Source organism: Crinia signifera, chromosome 8 (genome assembly GCF_055691185.1).
Source record: "Crinia signifera chromosome 8, ASM5569118v1, whole genome shotgun sequence".
Taxonomy (NCBI): domain Eukaryota; kingdom Metazoa; phylum Chordata; class Amphibia; order Anura; family Myobatrachidae; genus Crinia; species Crinia signifera.
The window spans coordinates 41,114,260-41,133,401 of record NC_139224.1 but is presented as its reverse complement, the minus strand read 5'-3'; the positions used below and the strand labels follow the sequence as shown (position 1 = coordinate 41,133,401).

Below are 19,142 nucleotides of genomic sequence, written 5' to 3'. Positions count from 1 at the left end.
ATTCAGAAGTATTCAGAAACGACACAGGATTAAAAGGCAGCTTAATTGTGTTGACCTCGATTTCAGGCAGATTAAGTAAGAGAAAGGGCTAGGTCCGGGGATGAGATTTGCCCGTTACAGCTGTCCACAGTGACAGAGCAGCCAGTCACTCCCCGGCCTGCTGAGTGAGTGAAGGAGACAGTTTCTCTTTGATGGTGCCTAGGAAAAGAATATTATGAGGTGGCTTCAAGATGCAAAAATAGCCATTTGTGCTGGTGATGGGCAACGCGTGCAGGCGGGAAGAAAGAGCGCGTCGCAGTGCAATGAAGGTTATTAATGAAGATGGATTGATAAGCAGACAAGTCCGAACTTTCCCATTGTTTTTCTTTCTGTTGTTGATGCTTGAGAACACCTGGTAACAGGGCCAACAGCGCAGTCAGCAATGAAAGGTGAGAAAAGAAAATACCAAAAAATTTTAACATTTCTCAACCCTACAGCGAATCCCTACAACTTTCCTGAGAGTCAAGAGATAATTCTCCCCAGCTAGTTCCTTGCAAACATTTTGTCATGGGTACGGGACAACTGAACAGGCTAGGAAAACACGTGTGCACATGTATGTAGATAAAAACATGTTTGTAAAAATATATGTCATTATATAAATAATATTAAATATCATTATATTTACTTATAAATATGAATTCCATTTTTACTAAAATGTATATATGACATAAAAATATTCTATATGGGGCGAGAGAACACAAGAGTAAGATGTGCAGGCAATGTGTTAGGATTGATGTAGAAGAGGGGCAAGAGTTCTAGAGCAAGAGTTCTAGAGTTCTACAGTTCCCACTTTCCAGGTCAACCGGCAGGAGCACAGGTGCACTCATTACTCATTGACACATTTTAAAAGATCCACAGGTGGAGCTAATTATTTCTCTTGCAATTCTGTGAGGATACCTGCAAAACATGCACTGTGTGGGGTCCTGAGGACCGAGTTTGAGAAGCTTGTGTTCTAGAGGTTACAGGAGTGTGGAATGAACAGACGGCAGTTTGGCCATAAGGATCCGTCTTAATGGATTAACAATAAGGTTTGTCAACCTCAAATATTGGGAACATACAAAGTCATTGCAAATTAAAGCTAGTTACTGTCACTAGGTTCCGCTGTCACCCTGTGTAATATCTGATGTCACCCAGGGTATTATCTAGTGTTAATAAGTCAAAGAATGTAGATATACAGTATGTGGAAAATGATTAGAAACGTATTAAAGAAATGAAAAAGCAGATCAGTATAAGTGTGAGTAATTTAAAATACTTATTGTAGATTTTCTACTATTATATACAGTACATGTGTATAGAAGGTTTACATCCTCTAGGTTAGAAACGTAGGGGTAAATTTACTGAGCCTGCTATAGGCAACCTCACCTCTTTTTATTTTTACAATCTGTAGTATATTTACCCCCTAGTCTCAAAATGATAAACCCATATGGGGGTACTCAGAGCCGGATTCGAGTGTCGGAAAATCCTGAAACTCGGAATCCGGCCCTTTTTTTCGTTCCTTTCAACAGGAACTCGACACTTGGTATTCAATGTTCCGACTGTCGGAAAGTCCGTAAATAGTAAAAAACGGACGCCGATTGTCGAAAAATGCCCATGAATTCGACAATCCGCAGCCGTTCTGACAAAACAGATCCGACTTTTTTAAAGTCGGATCTGTTTTGTTGGAACCTACCTTCAGTGCTACCTACCTTCAGTGCTATCGATGAAAGCAGCATTGAATAGGTGACCGCCGCTATTTCCACTGGCGGAAATTTCGGCCGGGTCTGAACACCCCCCTTAGTAAACATTAAAATAACAAACTTAATACAACACTCCTATCTACATTTTGTATTAGTCATTTATGACAGTGGTGATGTGAAATCTCTGCCAGACAGGGGTTTAAATGATCCTTTTTTAGAATCTTTGTCGTTCCCTTAAAAAACATCAGTCTTTACGAGCTGTAATTTTTACTTCCCATTCTTCCGAGAAATTGGAGGTGAAAACATCTCCTTTGTTCACCAGCTAAAATATTTGAACAATGGGGTATTTTCTTAACAGAAGTCACTGATCTAATCACTTTTACTGACCCTTCGGTCTAGGTCAATACTTAAGGTATTAAATATCACGTTGTGATCTTGTGACCTCATTTATCATTTTCACAATTTCACCTGACAAATGTTTTAACAGCAGATAAAGGACAAGTTCAAGTACTGAGAAAGCAGCGTTGGCTCCGAGATAGACATTTTGCTGACAGAGATCATGAATGAACGCTTGAAATTTCTGCTTTAAATAAATGTCCTGCGAAATAACTGAATGTGACAGACTTTGGGCTAACTTTCTCCAGCGCTCCCAGGAAGCAATTTCTTTTGTGTCTTACAAATGGATACAGAAGCTTACAAGTTTCCCAAGCAGCCAGGATCAGCGTAATGTTTTGCAGCACCCTAGGAAAAACTTCAACTTACTGCGCCCACATCCCCCACACCAATACTGGATTTACAGAGCCTGAGGTGTGGGGTGGCGTCTTACAAATTCAGCACCTGCCGTTTGCATTAAGTTCAACAAGGATGTCATCTTCATAGTCATCTCCTTAATTTTGTGATCGAGGTTTCCCGAGATTCTAGAACCCCAAGACCATACTTGCCTACCCTCCCGGGGACGGTCTTGCAAATCGGGTCCCCCTCCAACCCTGTGTAAACACAGACATGTACATACTAGGATTAATTTCTGCCATGATCCATGATGCCATGATTTCTGCCATGATCCATGATCCATTCAGTATAAAAAAGCATTGTATATTCATTCAGCGCCGGGGATTGCCAGAATGTCCCCGCTGGAGATCACAGCGGGGGACGGAATCCCTGCCCATCTCCGCTTCTGCTGCCTATTGCTGCTGAATAGGGTACCTCATAATGAGATAGAAAGAATAATGTCATATACATCATGTACTTTGACCATTTGTTGTTCAATATTTGTAGTTCTTATGGAAATAGGTCCCACTAATCTGTAGAACGCTGTCACACTGCAGTACTGTACATTATTCATATCTAGGAAAATATCTGTAAAAACGATGAGTGAACCACATACTGTAGCTACAAGTTATCCTGCACAAATCCTCTAGTGGGGACCATGTAAAGGTGGCCATACAGTATTGAGATGTATCGTAGCCGTGTTTGGCTATCCAACCACCCCTGAGCCGCTGGGGGCCTTCCCGGGCAGCAGGATCGCATGTGATACATCGCATGCATTCCTTTCACATGCGATGTATTGCATGTGACCCAGTTCCCAGTTACTGGGAGTAGGTCCAAGTCAGAGGTCGAACTCCGTCTCAGGTCCCATGCACATTGGACATCGGACTAGTGTATGGGCACCTTAATCGGAGCGACTGCAGAGGCATGGCACGTAGGATATTATCCAGATTGCTCCATAGACAGTAGCTCTCCCCCTCACATAAAACGAGAACAGGGATGTGTACATGTTTTGGTTAAATATTTGGTCATATTTGCACAATATAAAAAAACTGCATACATAGCTTGACTTCTATATCATCCACATTCCCTCCCACTGACATGGCCTCTATGTTATTTCATAGCTATAGTTGGTTCAGAATGGTATTAGGGACCATGAGGGATTAGTGAAATGGTGGGATGGAGCTCTCTCCATATATCTGCTCTCATCCAATGGAGATGCAAGCAGATTTAGCTTCTAGAATTGCTGTTATGAGCACATCACAAAGTCTCACACACAGCATGGGTGTCATTGGCTGTCACTCTTAAGTGTGAAGTAAGTTTATTTGATCTTGATACAGCCCCTTGGACTGGAGATTCCCAGTTCAGATGTCATGGCCCAAGTGTCACTGCTCTCTGCCTCCCATGACTAATACCTAAACTAATGGCCCCTTACTGTCACTCACATTTTAATTGAGATATACTGTAATTTAGACATGACCAAGCAGCATTTTATGAGGAAATGTACATGTTGCAATACATGGCCTTTAAAGTGTTATTTTTACTCTTTCCTTCACATGTATTTATGGGGGCAAGTAAAAAAGACAATAGTCTACAACATCCCATTCCTAGCCCATCGAGGGCTCACATTAAGGGGGAAATTTACTAAAGGAAATTTGTCAAAAATAAGTGTATTTCTGGATACAAATACTATACCTATTTTTTTTTACAAATTTCCTTTAGTAAATTTCCCCCTAAGTGTTTAGGGTTAGGTGGCAGGGAGGGAGGGTTAAGATGGGGCAGAGGGAATTTAAGCATTTTGCCTGGGTAGAGGGGGGAATTCCTGTCAGGATTCCCTCCATCATGATGCTGGGGTTGGTATTCAGGCCACTGGCATCCTTTCCGTGTAGATATAGAAAACAGGGCAGATATCTAATGAAAGGGGTAAGGAGAGACAAAAAAACAGGGAGGAGGAGTGTTCTCATCGGAAAAAGGCCAACTATGGAGAACATAACTGACCAAAATTGTGTCCCTTGCCATGGTGATAGTTGCGTATGTATCAAACATGCGTAATGTACCATATGCCAATTTAAGTCACTTTAACCTGTCCTTGCAGAAAATGTTAATGTTGCCACAGCTATTTAATAATGATTATCATTTAACTTGAAATAAGCCAAATGTGAATTAAAACATGCGTTAAGAAAATACATGTACTTGCTGAAATACTGTAATGTTCACATCCCATCCAATTGTGTTTTATACAGGTGAACTGCTATTAGTTTCAAGCGTCATTCTGGTGTTCCACGCAGCCTGTGGATGCCCCGAAGGTTGCACGTGCCAGCCCTCGGCAAAGATGGTAGACTGCAGCTACAGAGGACTTCTGGAAGTGCCGAGTCATTTACCGCCACAAACTCAGGCACTTTACTTGCACGGTAACCAGATTCAAGTTATTTCTCTCACGTCTTTTACAAATGTTCCTGGTCTCCGAATTCTGGACTTGTCCAACAACTCTATCTCAAGAGTTCCACCATATGCCTTCCATTACCTTCGTTCCCTGCAGGCCCTGAATCTCACCAACAACCGCATCCATAATCTTGAAGGCCAAGTGTTCACATCTCTTCTTGCACTTAAGGAACTGGACTTGTCTTACAATAACATTAGTACGTTGCCAGAATCCCTAGGAAACAACACCCAAAACCTGACCTTTCTCGGGCTGAAACATAACCAACTGCAGACTGTGGACAGGATGGTGTTAGAGACATTTCCAAACCTAAAAGTTTTGCTTGCAAAATCCAACCCCTGGCAATGTAACTGCCTCGTTTTGGGCCTAAAGCTTTGGCTGGAGAACTTATTATATAAAGGTCAGTAGACAAAAAAAAAACACAAACAAAAAACACATAGCTGACATTAGCACAGTGGAAAATGTAATACAACAACCATCATCACAGTCCTTTAACATGTAATCGGTCCTATTAATAGCGAAATGTTGTTGCTGTAGAAATTGTCATCACCAGAGGTCAGATTAACAGTGAGAAATAAGATTTAGCTGAGGTCCGCTTCCTTCGTTTTACACATGATTGTAAACGATCTGTTACTGTATACAGATGTCAGTGACTAAGGAACAGTAGTCTCAAATTCTGCAAACATCATATTTTCACAGCTCATCAGCCAAATACTTAATTGCATTTTTCCCCCCAAAAAAATTCTCTAAGATCGAATTACTTGTATTAATTCTCAGTGTATGTTAAAACATCACTCTGTTACGGGTATTTGTTTCTCGTGGCTTCGTTCCAAAAAATAAAATTTCAAAATATGGAAAAAATCTAAATCTAAAAGACTACAACGTTTGTCCGAAATGTGGCTATATTAGCATATAATTATCAGTCAAGCAGTTAAATAAAGGAAAACATTTACTATATGTGTGTGTGTGCGCGGGCTTGCGTGCACGTGTATGTGCATATTTTGACTTACTTATATATAAACATTTAGCTGAAATATGTAGCAGGAATGATCAGATGGCTAGTGTTCCTGGTATGTACATGTCATTCGCATCAAAAATACGAAATGGTCAAGAACATCAATATTTTTTTTCACATTATTTTCCCTAAGACAGTGACAGTCGAGGTTAGAAGCAGAGGTGGAACTGTGTGAGGCAATGGGAGTCACCTGCCACCTGGGCTCCTGCTCTGAAGCAGGAACCTCTCCTCCATTGCCTCCCTAGTGACACCATTCAACTAACTGTTTTAATCAGTTAATTGATAGCCACAACTATGTATTCTCTGGCTGACTGTCCTCAGTCCCCGCATCTTAGTCCCCGCATCTTCAAAGTCACATCCTGTCTATCTGTATTACAGATGTAAATTTTGCAAGTGTCATATCAAGTATTAGAACCAGTGGTATCTCCAAAGGAGGGGTTGCAGCACAGTCCAAAATTAAAATAGGGGAGCAACATCAACTGCCAGTAAGTCAGTTTGGAATGGCAGTTGGTGTGGTTCCCCTATTTACATTTTGAACTGTGCTGCAGCATCACCCTCTGGAGTCTTGTCAAGATATTTCACTGGAGACAGGCATCTTACCGATGGATCTATTTGCTCCTACATAGGAAACATGATCATTCTAACTATATGAAGTGACTTGTAATTATCAGAGACATTGTGACTGAGCAGATCTATGTAGTGAGTGGCTGCAGGGGACTGGATGTGTGGCTGCACACTACACAGATCTGCCTAGTTGTAATGGTTTTGAACTAACAATTATAGGTAGCTTCATATACTGTAGGATCTGCAGAAGCAAATATCACTATCAGTAAGGTGTCTGCATTCAGTGTATAAATAATATACACTTATATACATACATTTATCTATATATGTGTAGGGCACCAATATTTATCTTGCCTCCGGGCAACTGGGGCAAACTTAAGCCACTGGTTTGAAGGTTTTCCATGCTTAGGAACACGGTACTTACTTAGTACCTCTTTGGTTTAGGATATCCCTAAAACCTGAACTGTTGGGGTGCCCGGAGGACCGCCACTAGCCTAAAATAGTTCCAGAATATCACTTTCTTCTTGCCCAGTGTTGCGGGTTTATTATATAGGCAGGACCCGAAGCAGCGGTGTTCCTCAACCTGCCAAGGGGCTTGACAATCGCTTCCCAACATCCAATCAGTTGTTCAAAACATTCACCCAGATCAGGGCCGAAACTACGGTTTCTGGTGCCCGGGGCAAGACATACATTTAGTGCCCCCCCCCCCCAAAAAAAAAAAATAATTATATATATATATATATATATATATAAATATTTTTTTTAATTTTTTTTCCAGAAGCAGGCACACATTTGGCATTTGGTTTTGCACAGAAAGAAAAACATTAATCAGAAGCCATTTATGTGTGCTTATAGACAGCAGAAGGGGGACAGTAAACAGGGACAGTGCGCGCCGAAGGCGCGCGCTAAAAATTTAGGGCATTTTTTGGGGGGGAGGGGGGAGTGGTGTGGTCACATAGTAGTATCAATTCACATTATAGAACACACCGTAATGCCCAGTACACATTAATCAGAAGCCATTTATGTGTGCTTATAGACAGCAGAAGGGGGACATTAAACTGGGACAGTGCGTCACATAGTAGTATCAATTCACATTATAGAACACACCGTAATGCCCAGTACATATTCCAGCACACACCCTAATACCCAGAGCACATTACACCACAAACCGTAATGCCCAGAGCACATTACACTACAAACCGTAATGCCCAGTACACATTATACCAAACACTGTGATGCCCATTATACAAAATGACACACACCGTAATGCTCATTACATATGCCACACACGCTAATGCCCATTACGCATATTACACACTGCAATGCCCCTTACACATAATATTACATGCTGTAATGCCCATTACACATAATGCCACTGACCGTAATGCCCACTACACATAATATCACATGCCGTAATGCCCATTACAATTTATAGCACACACCGTAATGCCCATTACACATTTTAATTTGGGTAAAAGGTGTCACACACACACATATGGGGAAGAGGGGATCAGACACCAGGGAAATTGGGGCAGATAGGGTCACAGACACAGAGGAAGGGGGTAACAGGGGTCACACATGGGGGAAGGGAGTACAGGGGGGTCAGGGGGGTCAATCCCTGGGCACTCACCAATTTGTGGGGGGAGCTGCAGGGTGTCCAGGTAGCCAGTGGATCCAGGGACAGGGCGAAGGGGGTGCCTGCTGCAGGAGGAGGGAGATGTAGTTTCCCCCATGAAGAGACAGGCAGGGCTTGTCCAGACTCCAGCCCCAGCGCGTATCGCTGGGCGCGCACTGTGTTTATCACAGACACTAGAGGTCAAGCGCACCTCTAGTGTCTGTCTGTTGTTTCATGGCGGCGGCCATCTTTGATGTGGCAGCGGCGCCGCGGCGCTAGCTCCCCGCTGCTGCCGCTGCTCACACCAGCGACACCCTGCCTCCAGCGCCCCCCAGCCTCCAGCGCCCGGTACGCGTGCCCCCCCAGCCCCCCCCTAGTTACGGCCCTGCCCAGATATATAAATCATACAGAATATTTTATTTATGCTTAAATGGTTTGTAGAGCCCCATGACACTGAGAACAAGTGGTAGCAGGATATACATCTTCTTTAAATTATTTGATTTCTCATACCCTAATAAGTCAATAAATACGGCTCTGTCAATGAGTCATTATAATCAAGATCCAGATCAGTTTCCAAGTCACTGACTGGGTAATTGCTAAGAGTTCCAGACTAGTTACCAGCTAAGAATTCCTGAACCTTTAGTAACTGGAAACTCCAGATAAATCACACCGGATACAAGAAAGTTGGCTCATTTAGTTAAACTCCACAGTTCAACTTGTTTAATTGAAATATCCAAAATGTATATACGGTAAATCCAGATTAGGGTTGCAGTCTCACTGTCGACATTGTTGTGAATATCGACATTCAAGATGGATAACAAAATTGTTCACATACTGTATTGTTCAAAATGTCAACACTGATAAGATGTTGACATTATGCATGTCTAAATTAATAGGGTAGATTTATGCTGTGGTAAGAGTTAGGGTTACGCTGTGGTTAGCTTTTTACACATGTTCTAAACAGTTTTACACCACTTTATCAGTTATTATCAAGTTATTTCCCTTAGCCAATATTATCACTTTATATCATCCTGTTACCCTACAGTCCACAATACACATCTAGAACAAGAATAAATAAATCTACATAAAGCTATTACTGTATATTCACTTCTTATATAGGACCTAATTCTGAAACAAACTCCTTCTTTAATGGACAAAGCCATGTGCACTGCATGTGGGGCAGATGTAACATGTGCAGTGGCGTAACTACTGTAAGGCAGCCCCAGCTGCCGCTTGGGGAACAAGCCACAGTGGGGTCTATGTGGCCGCCAGCACCCGCTGGAAGCACTGACATGCTGCTGCCTGCCACTGCCCACTGGCTGAGCACCGGAGGCGAGTCAGCTGCAGCGCGGGTGCGGCCATAGCAGAGATGACAACCCCCCCCCCTACTGATTCAATTGACTGTACACAGAGCCGGCTATTGGCTACTGTGTACAGGATGGGCGGGGGCGGATGGGCGCGCTGGAGCGGCCTGGGATGCGTCGGAGCCAAGGGAATCAGCAGTGTCTGCTAGTTTCTCTTCCTCTATCGTGCTTCAGCTTCTCCGTTATGTGTGTGACGTCATCACCTCACGCTGGAGAGGAGACTGGGGGGGGGGGGGCACAATTCTTGGCAGGGGGGAGCAAAATTTATAGTTATGCCACTGGCTGAGAGAGAGAGAGTTAGATTTTGGTGAGTTATTTTGTAAATACTGGCTGCTTTATTTTTACACTGCAATTTAGATTTCAGTTTGAACACACCTTACCCGAACTCTCTCCGCACATGTTACATCTGCCCCACCTGCAGTACACATGGTTTTGTCCATTAAAGAAGGAGTTTTCTTTAGCAAACTATACAGAATCAGGCCCATAGTGTATAACTTTGATGTTACTTTTTCTTTCACACCATACTATTACAGAAAATCAGGAAACGATCTCATGTCACCATCCCAAAATCTCCCGTTTCAGATCACTGTCACCATAACTTCCAATAACATAAGAATCTTAACTATACATATCAGAAGAAGACGTTTAGCTGTAGCTTACGACAATATTCTTGTCTGTTTAATAAATCTCAACTAGACGCAATTTTGCTCAGACATTTCACAGTAGTGCTAATATTATAACGGAATCAACCTGGCAGATTGTTTTAACCTTTGCACTGTCCTTAGGAAGTGAGACACCACTAAGTATTATGGACTTGCATAAAATAGTTTCTTCTTCTCCACTGCTCACAAAAGAATTACTTGTAATATTCATAATTGGTCCAATGTTGTGCTCTAATTGAGCTCCCAAATGCGTTAGTTATGACTGAAAAAATGTGCAGAAAAAAGGGTAGTGCAATCAAGTCTTACGCATTTCATCGCAACTATGACTTCTTCAAATGCATGCCAATCTACAGAAGGCAGGGTTTAGCAACTTCTCTGAATAATCTTTGCATAAAGTGACAAATGCATAAATAGTGTCCTTATAGGGGTGTAAGAGGTAACGGTCATGACCCTTGCTGGAAAACCATTTTTTTTTAATGTGTGTTCTACCTCAGAGACGGATCGCAGGTTATGGAAGCAAGCTGTTTCACTTTAACACTAATTTTATCTACTGACACTTCACCTAATGTGTTTTACATTTATGTGTCAGAATCCATAGAATTTTATCTTCCAATGTATAGCATGCCTGTTTTTGACATTGAAACCGCGCAGCTAACGTCTTTTGTCAATGAGCTGTCTCTGGACAATGTCTAACCTGTGTTGTATCTGCTAAAGATTAAAATCAGTATGTAAAATACCTGATTAATTAACAAGGTTTAAAAATGGCAGAAATGGTTGGACCTGGGGAATAGTCTGGACTTCCCATGTCGTAGAACCTCTCTAACCTTTGTTCAGAAGCACCATGTCCATTTCTAGAGGATTTTCCATACTTCATAATAACATTCATCAGGATTAAGACTGTATTTCAGATCCTAAGCCGTCCAACTTGTAGGATTTCTCTTCATTTGTCTGAGTGATAGTCCCAGCTTGAGTCCACATGTTCTCTGGCTAATCTGTTGCTCGTGGATCAGATGAATACTCATCTAAGTGCATCAGTATGTTCAGCCTGGTATGAATGGAAGTTGCACTGCGTTTTATCTTATTTTTGGAATTTCTGTATGTTTCAGATATTGCATTATATAATCAGCTTTTTGTTTTCATGCTCATTCGAACTGAAGGTTGTCCATTTACAAATCATATTTGTAGACTATGAAGAGCAGCATCAGAGACAAAGTTTAGCGAGGGTGTCAATGTGCAGCCGCCTTGCTGTCCTTTCTACACAGAGCAGTGATGGCAGGGAATGGTTAAAAACCAGAAACAAACTAGATTCTGGTGGTGCCTGTACAGGGGGTGTCCTTTCCGGTGGGGGTGCCTATGACACCAGTCGCCAGAGAGATGGGGAGGGAAAGATTACATCTTTCCTAAATGGTCCGGGGATGTAGTCAAAACTGGAATGTTCTGGACAATATGGGGAGGCAGTAATCTCTCCTTCACCATCTCCCTGGAGACAGGTGTCACATTCAACCTCAATGGAAAGGACACCCCCTACAGGCACCCCAGACTGGACAATACAAAATCCGTAATGGCAGTTTGATGAATGAAGCCTGTCTGGTGTTCCAGTGTCCGATCCGATTCCGGTTATTACCTAGTCTCGTTATGGCATACATGTCATAGAGGTTACCACAAGACAATGATGTAGAGGTAGGGATGGCCATCGACCAGCAATGGTTTATGGCCGATGTCGAATAGTTTTGACATCAATGGAGGAGAACCAGTTGGTTTCCCACCATCGACGTCAAGCTTAACTGAATAGTTTCATTTTTAATGAATGGGCCGGGACACTGAACATGGAGCTCTGCCCCAACACCTGTGAAGCCCCGCCCCCATATTTTGATTAACCCACAGGCCAATCTTTCAAAGCAAATGGATGACCATCGATATGTAAAAACATTGATGGTCATCCATTGCATACTTATACACCATCGATGGCCAGTTGCACTTCCGCCATTGATGGCAAAGGCAACAATGGCCATCCCTATGTCGAGATAAGAAGGAAGACTTGTGTCTGGATTAGACCTGACATGGCAAGTGCAATACCTTTCCCTTATATTGGCAGCTCTATACATTGATATTGAGTTGCACATAAACCTGTTTTGAGGCAGATCTAGCAAATTCCGCAATGTAACTACGGTGATCAGATTGGTACACATCTCAGCCGCTGTGAAACATTTATTATGAGATTACATGCAAATTTACCAATTCAACACCTTTGTACCCTATGACAGGTGTCAGTGAGAATAACATATTGGTCACAGTAGCAGGGATTATTTCTGAGGCAGATGCAAGTCCAGCTAACACAATGAGTTTGGAGCACAGGGTTTAAGCCAAGAAGGAGTGAAGAAGCCAGCTAACAGGCAGAAGGCCTGATTCATGGCCAGATGTAGGAGGGATTGCTTCTGCAGTATCTGCTGCAGCAGGCTGTTCATGAATATGCAAATGTCACTGAAAGCCTCATCTATAAAAGATGGCCAATGACAGTTTATGTGATCCAGTGTCCAAGTCCGAAGATGCAGCATTGTATCACTATTGTGCCCATTGGCAAGGACATTGGAAGTCTGAGTTACTCTAAGGCAGTGCTAGCCAATGGCTAGTGATCTACCAAAAGGCTAGTGATCTACCAACGGTTCACATTTTCTAGACCACATAACTGGTGCAAAGGTGCAGTCATTACTAACTGTCACATTTTCAAACTGTGCTGCATTCATTCCTAACAGACACAATCTACAGGGTCACAGGTGGTCTGGAAACATGGACTCTTGGGAGATCTTAAGGCCACCCCTGTTCTAAGCTTAACTGTAGATAACTCTAGACACAGAATGCAACAGTAGACACAGAAAGTAAAGGGGCCAACATACAGGAAGATTTGCGTTTGCAAAAATTACCGAAGCTGATTGGTTGGAACTTTTTAAAGGAATTTAAAGATTTATGTAAATATATTATTTACTTTTTGCAACAAGAAATATAATTTGTTGGTTTATTGTTTTTGTTTTTTTTTTCTCAAATTTCTGTGGTCCCACTAAAACGGGTAATAACATTTTTTTTTCTTTTTCCTAGTATCACAAATTGCAGCATAAAGACTGCAAACCAAGCCAAATCTTTAAAAGGCTTTTGGCTGTAGCTGCATTTATTTTCTCTGGAGGTTCTGTCCATAAATAAAAAGTTTCAAGAGGAAAAAAAAACAAAAACTAAAACAATGATCCAAACGTTTTTTGAGATCCAAATATCCATAGAAAAATGCACAGCATGGTGTCCAAATAGGACGTCTGCCTAAAATATGTATTCCTTGTGCCAGGGAAGAGATTACCGTCTATAGTTTTATGTCAGATATCCTATTATCTGATCCTGCTTATGTGCGGAGACATGCAATGGTTTCAATTCTCATCGGTCTTCAATGCAAAAAAAAAAAAATACCATAATTATGTATTCACAGAATTATAAAAACACCAATTTGTATTATTATAAACATTATTTTTTATTCCAAACCTATTCATTTATGAAGAGAACCTAGCTTCAAAATAATTGTATAAAAATTCATAGTGGTAAGTGGAAAATGATTGCAGAGTTGCCCATTTTATTTCTGTGGTCACATGCAGTGGCGGGGGGGGGGGGGGGGGAGAGGCTGGTGGCTGTCAGTCAGCCCTCCTTATGGGCAGAAACATAACTAGCAGCATTGTAGATGGTGCACTGAAACCGGTAACTATTAATTGACCTGCTACCGGCAGCTAGATAATGAGTTGAACTGACTCATTATGAGTAGCCACTGTGTTGCTATTCCACAAGGAATCAGGAATGTAGTCCTGCTGGAGAAGGTAGAGTAAGGGCAGAGAAGCCTCCTCTCATTTCTCCATGGTTTCTCCTCTATGCCTCCTGTCTGACTGTATACTGACAGAAGCTGCTTCCTGGGAGATGTCCTGATCTCAGGCAGAGCAGAGTATCAAGAGTTGCCTGTCCCTGTCAAGCTCCTTTTCCCTGGCTTCTCCCAGACTGCACCAGCTACTGTATACTGCTGTTGTTGGCCTAGCCACCAGCCCAAAAGAGTAAGCAATCTTACTGTACAGTATGTACTGCAGCAACCTAATTGCTGTAAAACTGTAACTACCTCCCTAGTCACCCATTATCTCCCTGTCACACCTGCCTCTCCCCATCACTCACTGACTACTTCCATTATCCACTGTCTTTCCATGTTACCTCTGACTCTGTTACCCATTGCCGCACTGTGGCTCTCTTTCCCCATCACCTTCTTCCTATCACCCACTGCCTTTCCGCAGCACCCTTTCCTGTCACTCACTGCCTCACTCTCTCCCACTATCTCTCCCCATCACCTCTCTTGTTACCCACTGCCTCTCCCTGTCATCTTCGATGTCACCACCGACTTGCTCCCCATCACCCCTTCCCTGGTATCACCCATTGCCTCTTCCTGTGACCCACTCTTCTCCATCTGCCACTATCTCTCCCTGTCACCCTATGCCTCACCTTCAGCTTCACCTTCACTCTCTCTGCAGTAAACCTTTGCCACTCCAAGGCATCACACTCACCCCATCATACGTATATGACATTACCATTGTGGCAACATCCCTTGTTTGGCGAGGCAATGCCAATTTTCCCCATGAGGGTGTATGCCCATGGATGGCTTATTTTCGGCAAATCCTCGCCGTCATGCCCTCTCGGCGTATTCAATGTTTGCCCGAAATTCTCGTCGTCAGAGGGCGGCGTGGTTCCCCTTAAACGTCGAGATTCGCCGCAAATGCAGCAAGTTTGCTGCATTTTGTGGCGAGCGCCGCCGTTTTAATGGGCACATTTGCCATTTCCACATTGCTGAAAAGAGCCAGCAAGATGGAAACGGCGAGTGAAGGGGAGGCAGTTGAATACTCTGACGGCGAGCTATCAGCACTGCTCACCGTCATAGCTTGCAGAAAGAGCATTGAATACAGCCATATTTCTTTCTCTAAAGTTTCCATTCAATGCCAGACTTATCAATAAACAGTCAGTGATATGGTTCTGGAACACTTTTAGATTCTAATTCTAAAGGGGTCTACACACAGAGCAATGTATGGGCATTTTCTAAGCAATCTAGTGAGATCGCAGCTAATGGATTTGCACGGGACTATCCAATCAGCCCCAAAACCCAGCAGTTACCTATCACAGACTATCCAGGTTCCTCACCCAAAGTTATCACAGATCCCATGTGTGAAAACGGGACCTTACATCCCCCCCCCCCCCCCCGATATAAATGGTTCCTCAGTTAAAAATACATGGGGGTTAATTGGATGCCCCATAGGTCACATAGATTTCTCTTTAAAATCTGTTTTTGACATATATCTTGTACGTTGCATGGGGCATATGTAAAATCAATAGGCGTCACAGGTTTCTGTTTCCATCTGCCGCCTTCGATGAACCTATTGTATACTTGCATGAGTGCGAATCAGAATTATCCTGAAACACTGATGTAAACCAGTCCTTTAATAGGATGTAAAGTAGATAAGGAAGCAGGAAGAAGTTATTGCATTTCAGACCCTAGAAAACCTATCTAGGAATATCCCACAACAGATAAGGTGTCAGAGCAGTTTTTTTTCAGAGCCCTGTAAATAATGATCAAGGGGAAATATAATAGGATGAGAGATTCGGAAAGTGAGAGACTTGGTAGGAAATCTCCATTTTTTTAAAGCGGCAATCATTTACACTTCCGAATCAAACTGGTTTTGCAGTGTAAATTGATTTCCGCTTTAAAAAAGCTGGAGATTTCTTACCAAATCTCTCACTTTCTGAATCTCTCATCCTATTAAATTTCCCCCCAAGTATTTCATCCATTGCCCCCCTCCTAGCACTCTTTGTAATACAGGTTACTTTATTACTATAACTTGGTTTCATTGTGTGCTGTTTTAGGAGGAATTATTGATGAGCTGATCTGCGCCAGCCCTGAGAACTGGAAGGGAAAGGATCTTCTTAAAATTCCTTTTGAAATGTTCAAGACTTGTGCTCCATTCACTGCTTCATACCCAATGGCCAAAATCCACCACCACCACTATGGCTCTGAACACAGGTATGACGGACGCCACGGACATCACATGGATAACATGGATGGTAGTCACTATGGATGTGAGCCAAAACCGAAACCACGGCCAGTGAGTTTGCGACACGCCATAGCCACTGTGGTCATCACTGGGGTGGTGTGTGGCATCGTATGCCTTATGATGTTGGCCGCTGCCATTTATGGGTGTGCCTATGCTGCAGTTATGGCAAAATATCAACGAGGCCTGAAGGAAGTGGAACGCTTGGCTCCAGGGGCAGAACATGGTAGTCCAGAAGAAAAAGAACCGCTTGATGGCACATTGGCCTGAACTGCAGTTGCGGTTTATTTTATTTTTTTCAAGAAGATATATTTCTATAAATTTGTATATTTCTGGAAACCTCAAATCAAAACTGACAAATGTGGAACTGCCCCATTATGAACATTTCACTTGATATGAATATGTAATAGTACAAAGGTGAGCTTACAGTAATACATATACAATATATAATATAAAGTAAGGGCTTAGGTTTCTAGCTGTTTGTCTTCATTTACAATATCTAATTTTTTTTCTGTGGTGAATCCAAATTAGTAACATAACACAAAAAGGGTTACTGCATTTATACATATGCCTGCTGCCTGTACTACTGTATACTAGCTAAGCCCGCTTGAAGCAAAAGCTTTGAAAGCTAGTCTGCTACCTTGTGATTGCCTCTGTGTTTCTGTATGTGTAAAAGAGGAAGAGATGTAGTTTTACTCGCTGCCAGAAGATGGCAGTGTTTCAGTCACACACGAACACTATGTATCATATATATATATATATATATATATATATATATATATATACACACACTGTATATATACAGTATATATATATATATATATATATATACACTGTATATATGCAGTATATATATATACACATATATATATATATATATATATATATATATATATATATATATATATATATATATACTGCAATTACATAGTTGTCTTAAGCATCATGCTAGAGTGCAACTCCAGATGCATTTTAAATGGTTTGCTCCAGATACAGCCAACAATAAATAACGGAGTGCACTCCTCAGCCTCTTCATTGAGCTTCAAAAGTTTGAATAAAACTGATTTCCAGAAATACGGAGGACAAAATGCCTAGGGGGTCTCCTGTATTTCTGAAACCAGCCCCGGACTCTTGGACCGGTCCTTGTTCCAAAAATACGGGGGACAAAAAATCTGGTGTACCCCATATTTTGAAACCAGCACTGGGCTCCAACAGCCCGAGGTGCCATGTCACAGCCAATCAGGGCTGAGCTATGCGTCTCCATAGCAGCCTCTGTAGCGCTGGGATAGCGCTATAGAAGCTGTTGGCAGCGCCGGAGAAATCCGGCTCACCCCGCTGTTGTGGGGTGAGTGCGGGGTGAGCTGGCTCTGGAGAAGGGAGGACACCATTGGACTCTGGGTCGGTAAGTATATTGGTGTAAAAATGAGGTGTGTATGTGTTCTACTTTTCTATGTGTGTTTTATTTTAACATTCTTTTTACAGGTGGACTACAAGTCTTGTGGTTCGCCAAGACCCAGCATGCGGGGGAGGCCTGCTGGCACATGTAGTTCACCTGTATAAAGCAATGTTATAAATGACTGTTTTAACCCTATCAGGCGTCCAAAGCCCAGGGACGCAGTTGACAGCCCCGGGCTTCAGCCCTGGATGGGTGAAGCCTGATTTTTTGTCCCCCGTATTTTTTAAACCAGGACCAGTCCAAGAGTCCGGGGCTGATTGTGCGATTTCGCGGTAAAAAACACGGGGTTTTTTTGCCGTCTTTCGGATCTAATGAAATATGCCAATTCGCAAAAATGTGCGATTTTGGCTGTTTTTTGACTAAAAATCGCACAAATCTTGCTTTTTTTGTTTACTGAATCACCTCCCATATTATTTTTCTCTTCAAGTTTTGATAAATCTCCTCTAATGTAGGGGTAGACACATTGGGGCCGATGTATTAACAAGAGATAAATGCAAGTGTGATAAGGAGAGATAAACGTCCAGCCAATCACCTCCTAACTGACTTTTTTCAAACATAGCCTGTAACATGGCAGTTAGCAGGTGATTGGCTGGATGTTTATCTCTCTTTATCACCCTGGCATTTATCTCTTGTTAAGGCTTAATACTGTACATCTGCCCCACTGTGAACTTAACCGCTGTTCAAACAAAGGCAGGATATAGTACTGGTCCTGCCCACAAAATGGCTTCCCCTGTTGTCTGTAAAGGCTCAGCACTTTCTAAACAGATTTGTGAATTTAGGTTTATTTATAATTTATTTAATTAAACTCCTGGTAATTTTATGTGTATGCAAGAAATGAGAGTACTCAAGGACAAAACCAATTCTGGATTTGGGGTTTATATAATATGAATGCTGACTTGTGTACGGGGTTAATATATTCTAGTCACTGGAGTATTTACATTGTTTTTAATATACAGTAGAGAATAGTGTGTGTCTGGGGTTAGGGTTAATGTAATGTGGAGACTGGTGTATCTGTGATAATATAATGTTGGTTATTGCTATGATAACTAGTGTATGAGAATTGGATGGACTGCTTAATGGTATGAAAGCACTGGCTTGTGTATATTTACGGATGGAGCAATGAAGGGGGTTCAAGTTTATATGGTGACCATTAATGTAATGTGGGATTGGTAGGGGCTATATTGTATGGGCTATTATTTCACTCTCTGTATTAAATATGAATATAGCAGTAGTTTGGGTTGAGGACAGGCCAACTATTAGATATGAATGTTGGTACTGCTAAGGCCGAATTCTCAAATGAGCTATTGATATAAGGTGAGTGGGAAGGGGGTTTACTGAGGGCAGAGAAACAGGAGCTCGTGTTCCAGATGCCAACCACCCTGTTGGAAGTGGTGGTGGTCATCTTTCTCATATGATCACTGGCTCCTCCTCTTTGCCTC

General features: G+C 42.2%; 2 protein-coding genes across 6 annotated transcripts in view; one reads left to right on the top strand and one right to left on the bottom strand.

The window, feature by feature from the left end:
* Positions 1-19,142, bottom strand: part of CACNA2D3 (calcium voltage-gated channel auxiliary subunit alpha2delta 3) — an 876,035-nt gene that overhangs the window by 148,276 nt on the left and 708,617 nt on the right. The window lies entirely within an intron of this gene.
* LRTM1 (leucine rich repeat transmembrane protein 1) lies at positions 42-16,701 on the top strand. The gene is made up of 3 exons (XM_083156217.1): positions 42-428; positions 4,724-5,320; positions 16,063-16,701. The coding sequence occupies exons 1-3, from the start codon at positions 422-424 to the stop codon at positions 16,515-16,517; spliced, it is 1,059 nt and encodes a 352-aa protein (XP_083012343.1). The 5' UTR covers positions 42-421; the 3' UTR covers positions 16,518-16,701.

Excerpts from the sequence above, each read along its gene's own strand:
- LRTM1 (XM_083156217.1), top strand. Across the intron at positions 5,321-16,062 it reads GGAGAACTTATTATATAAAG|GAGGAATTATTGATGAGCTG; the intron begins GTCAGTAGACAA and ends GTGCTGTTTTAG.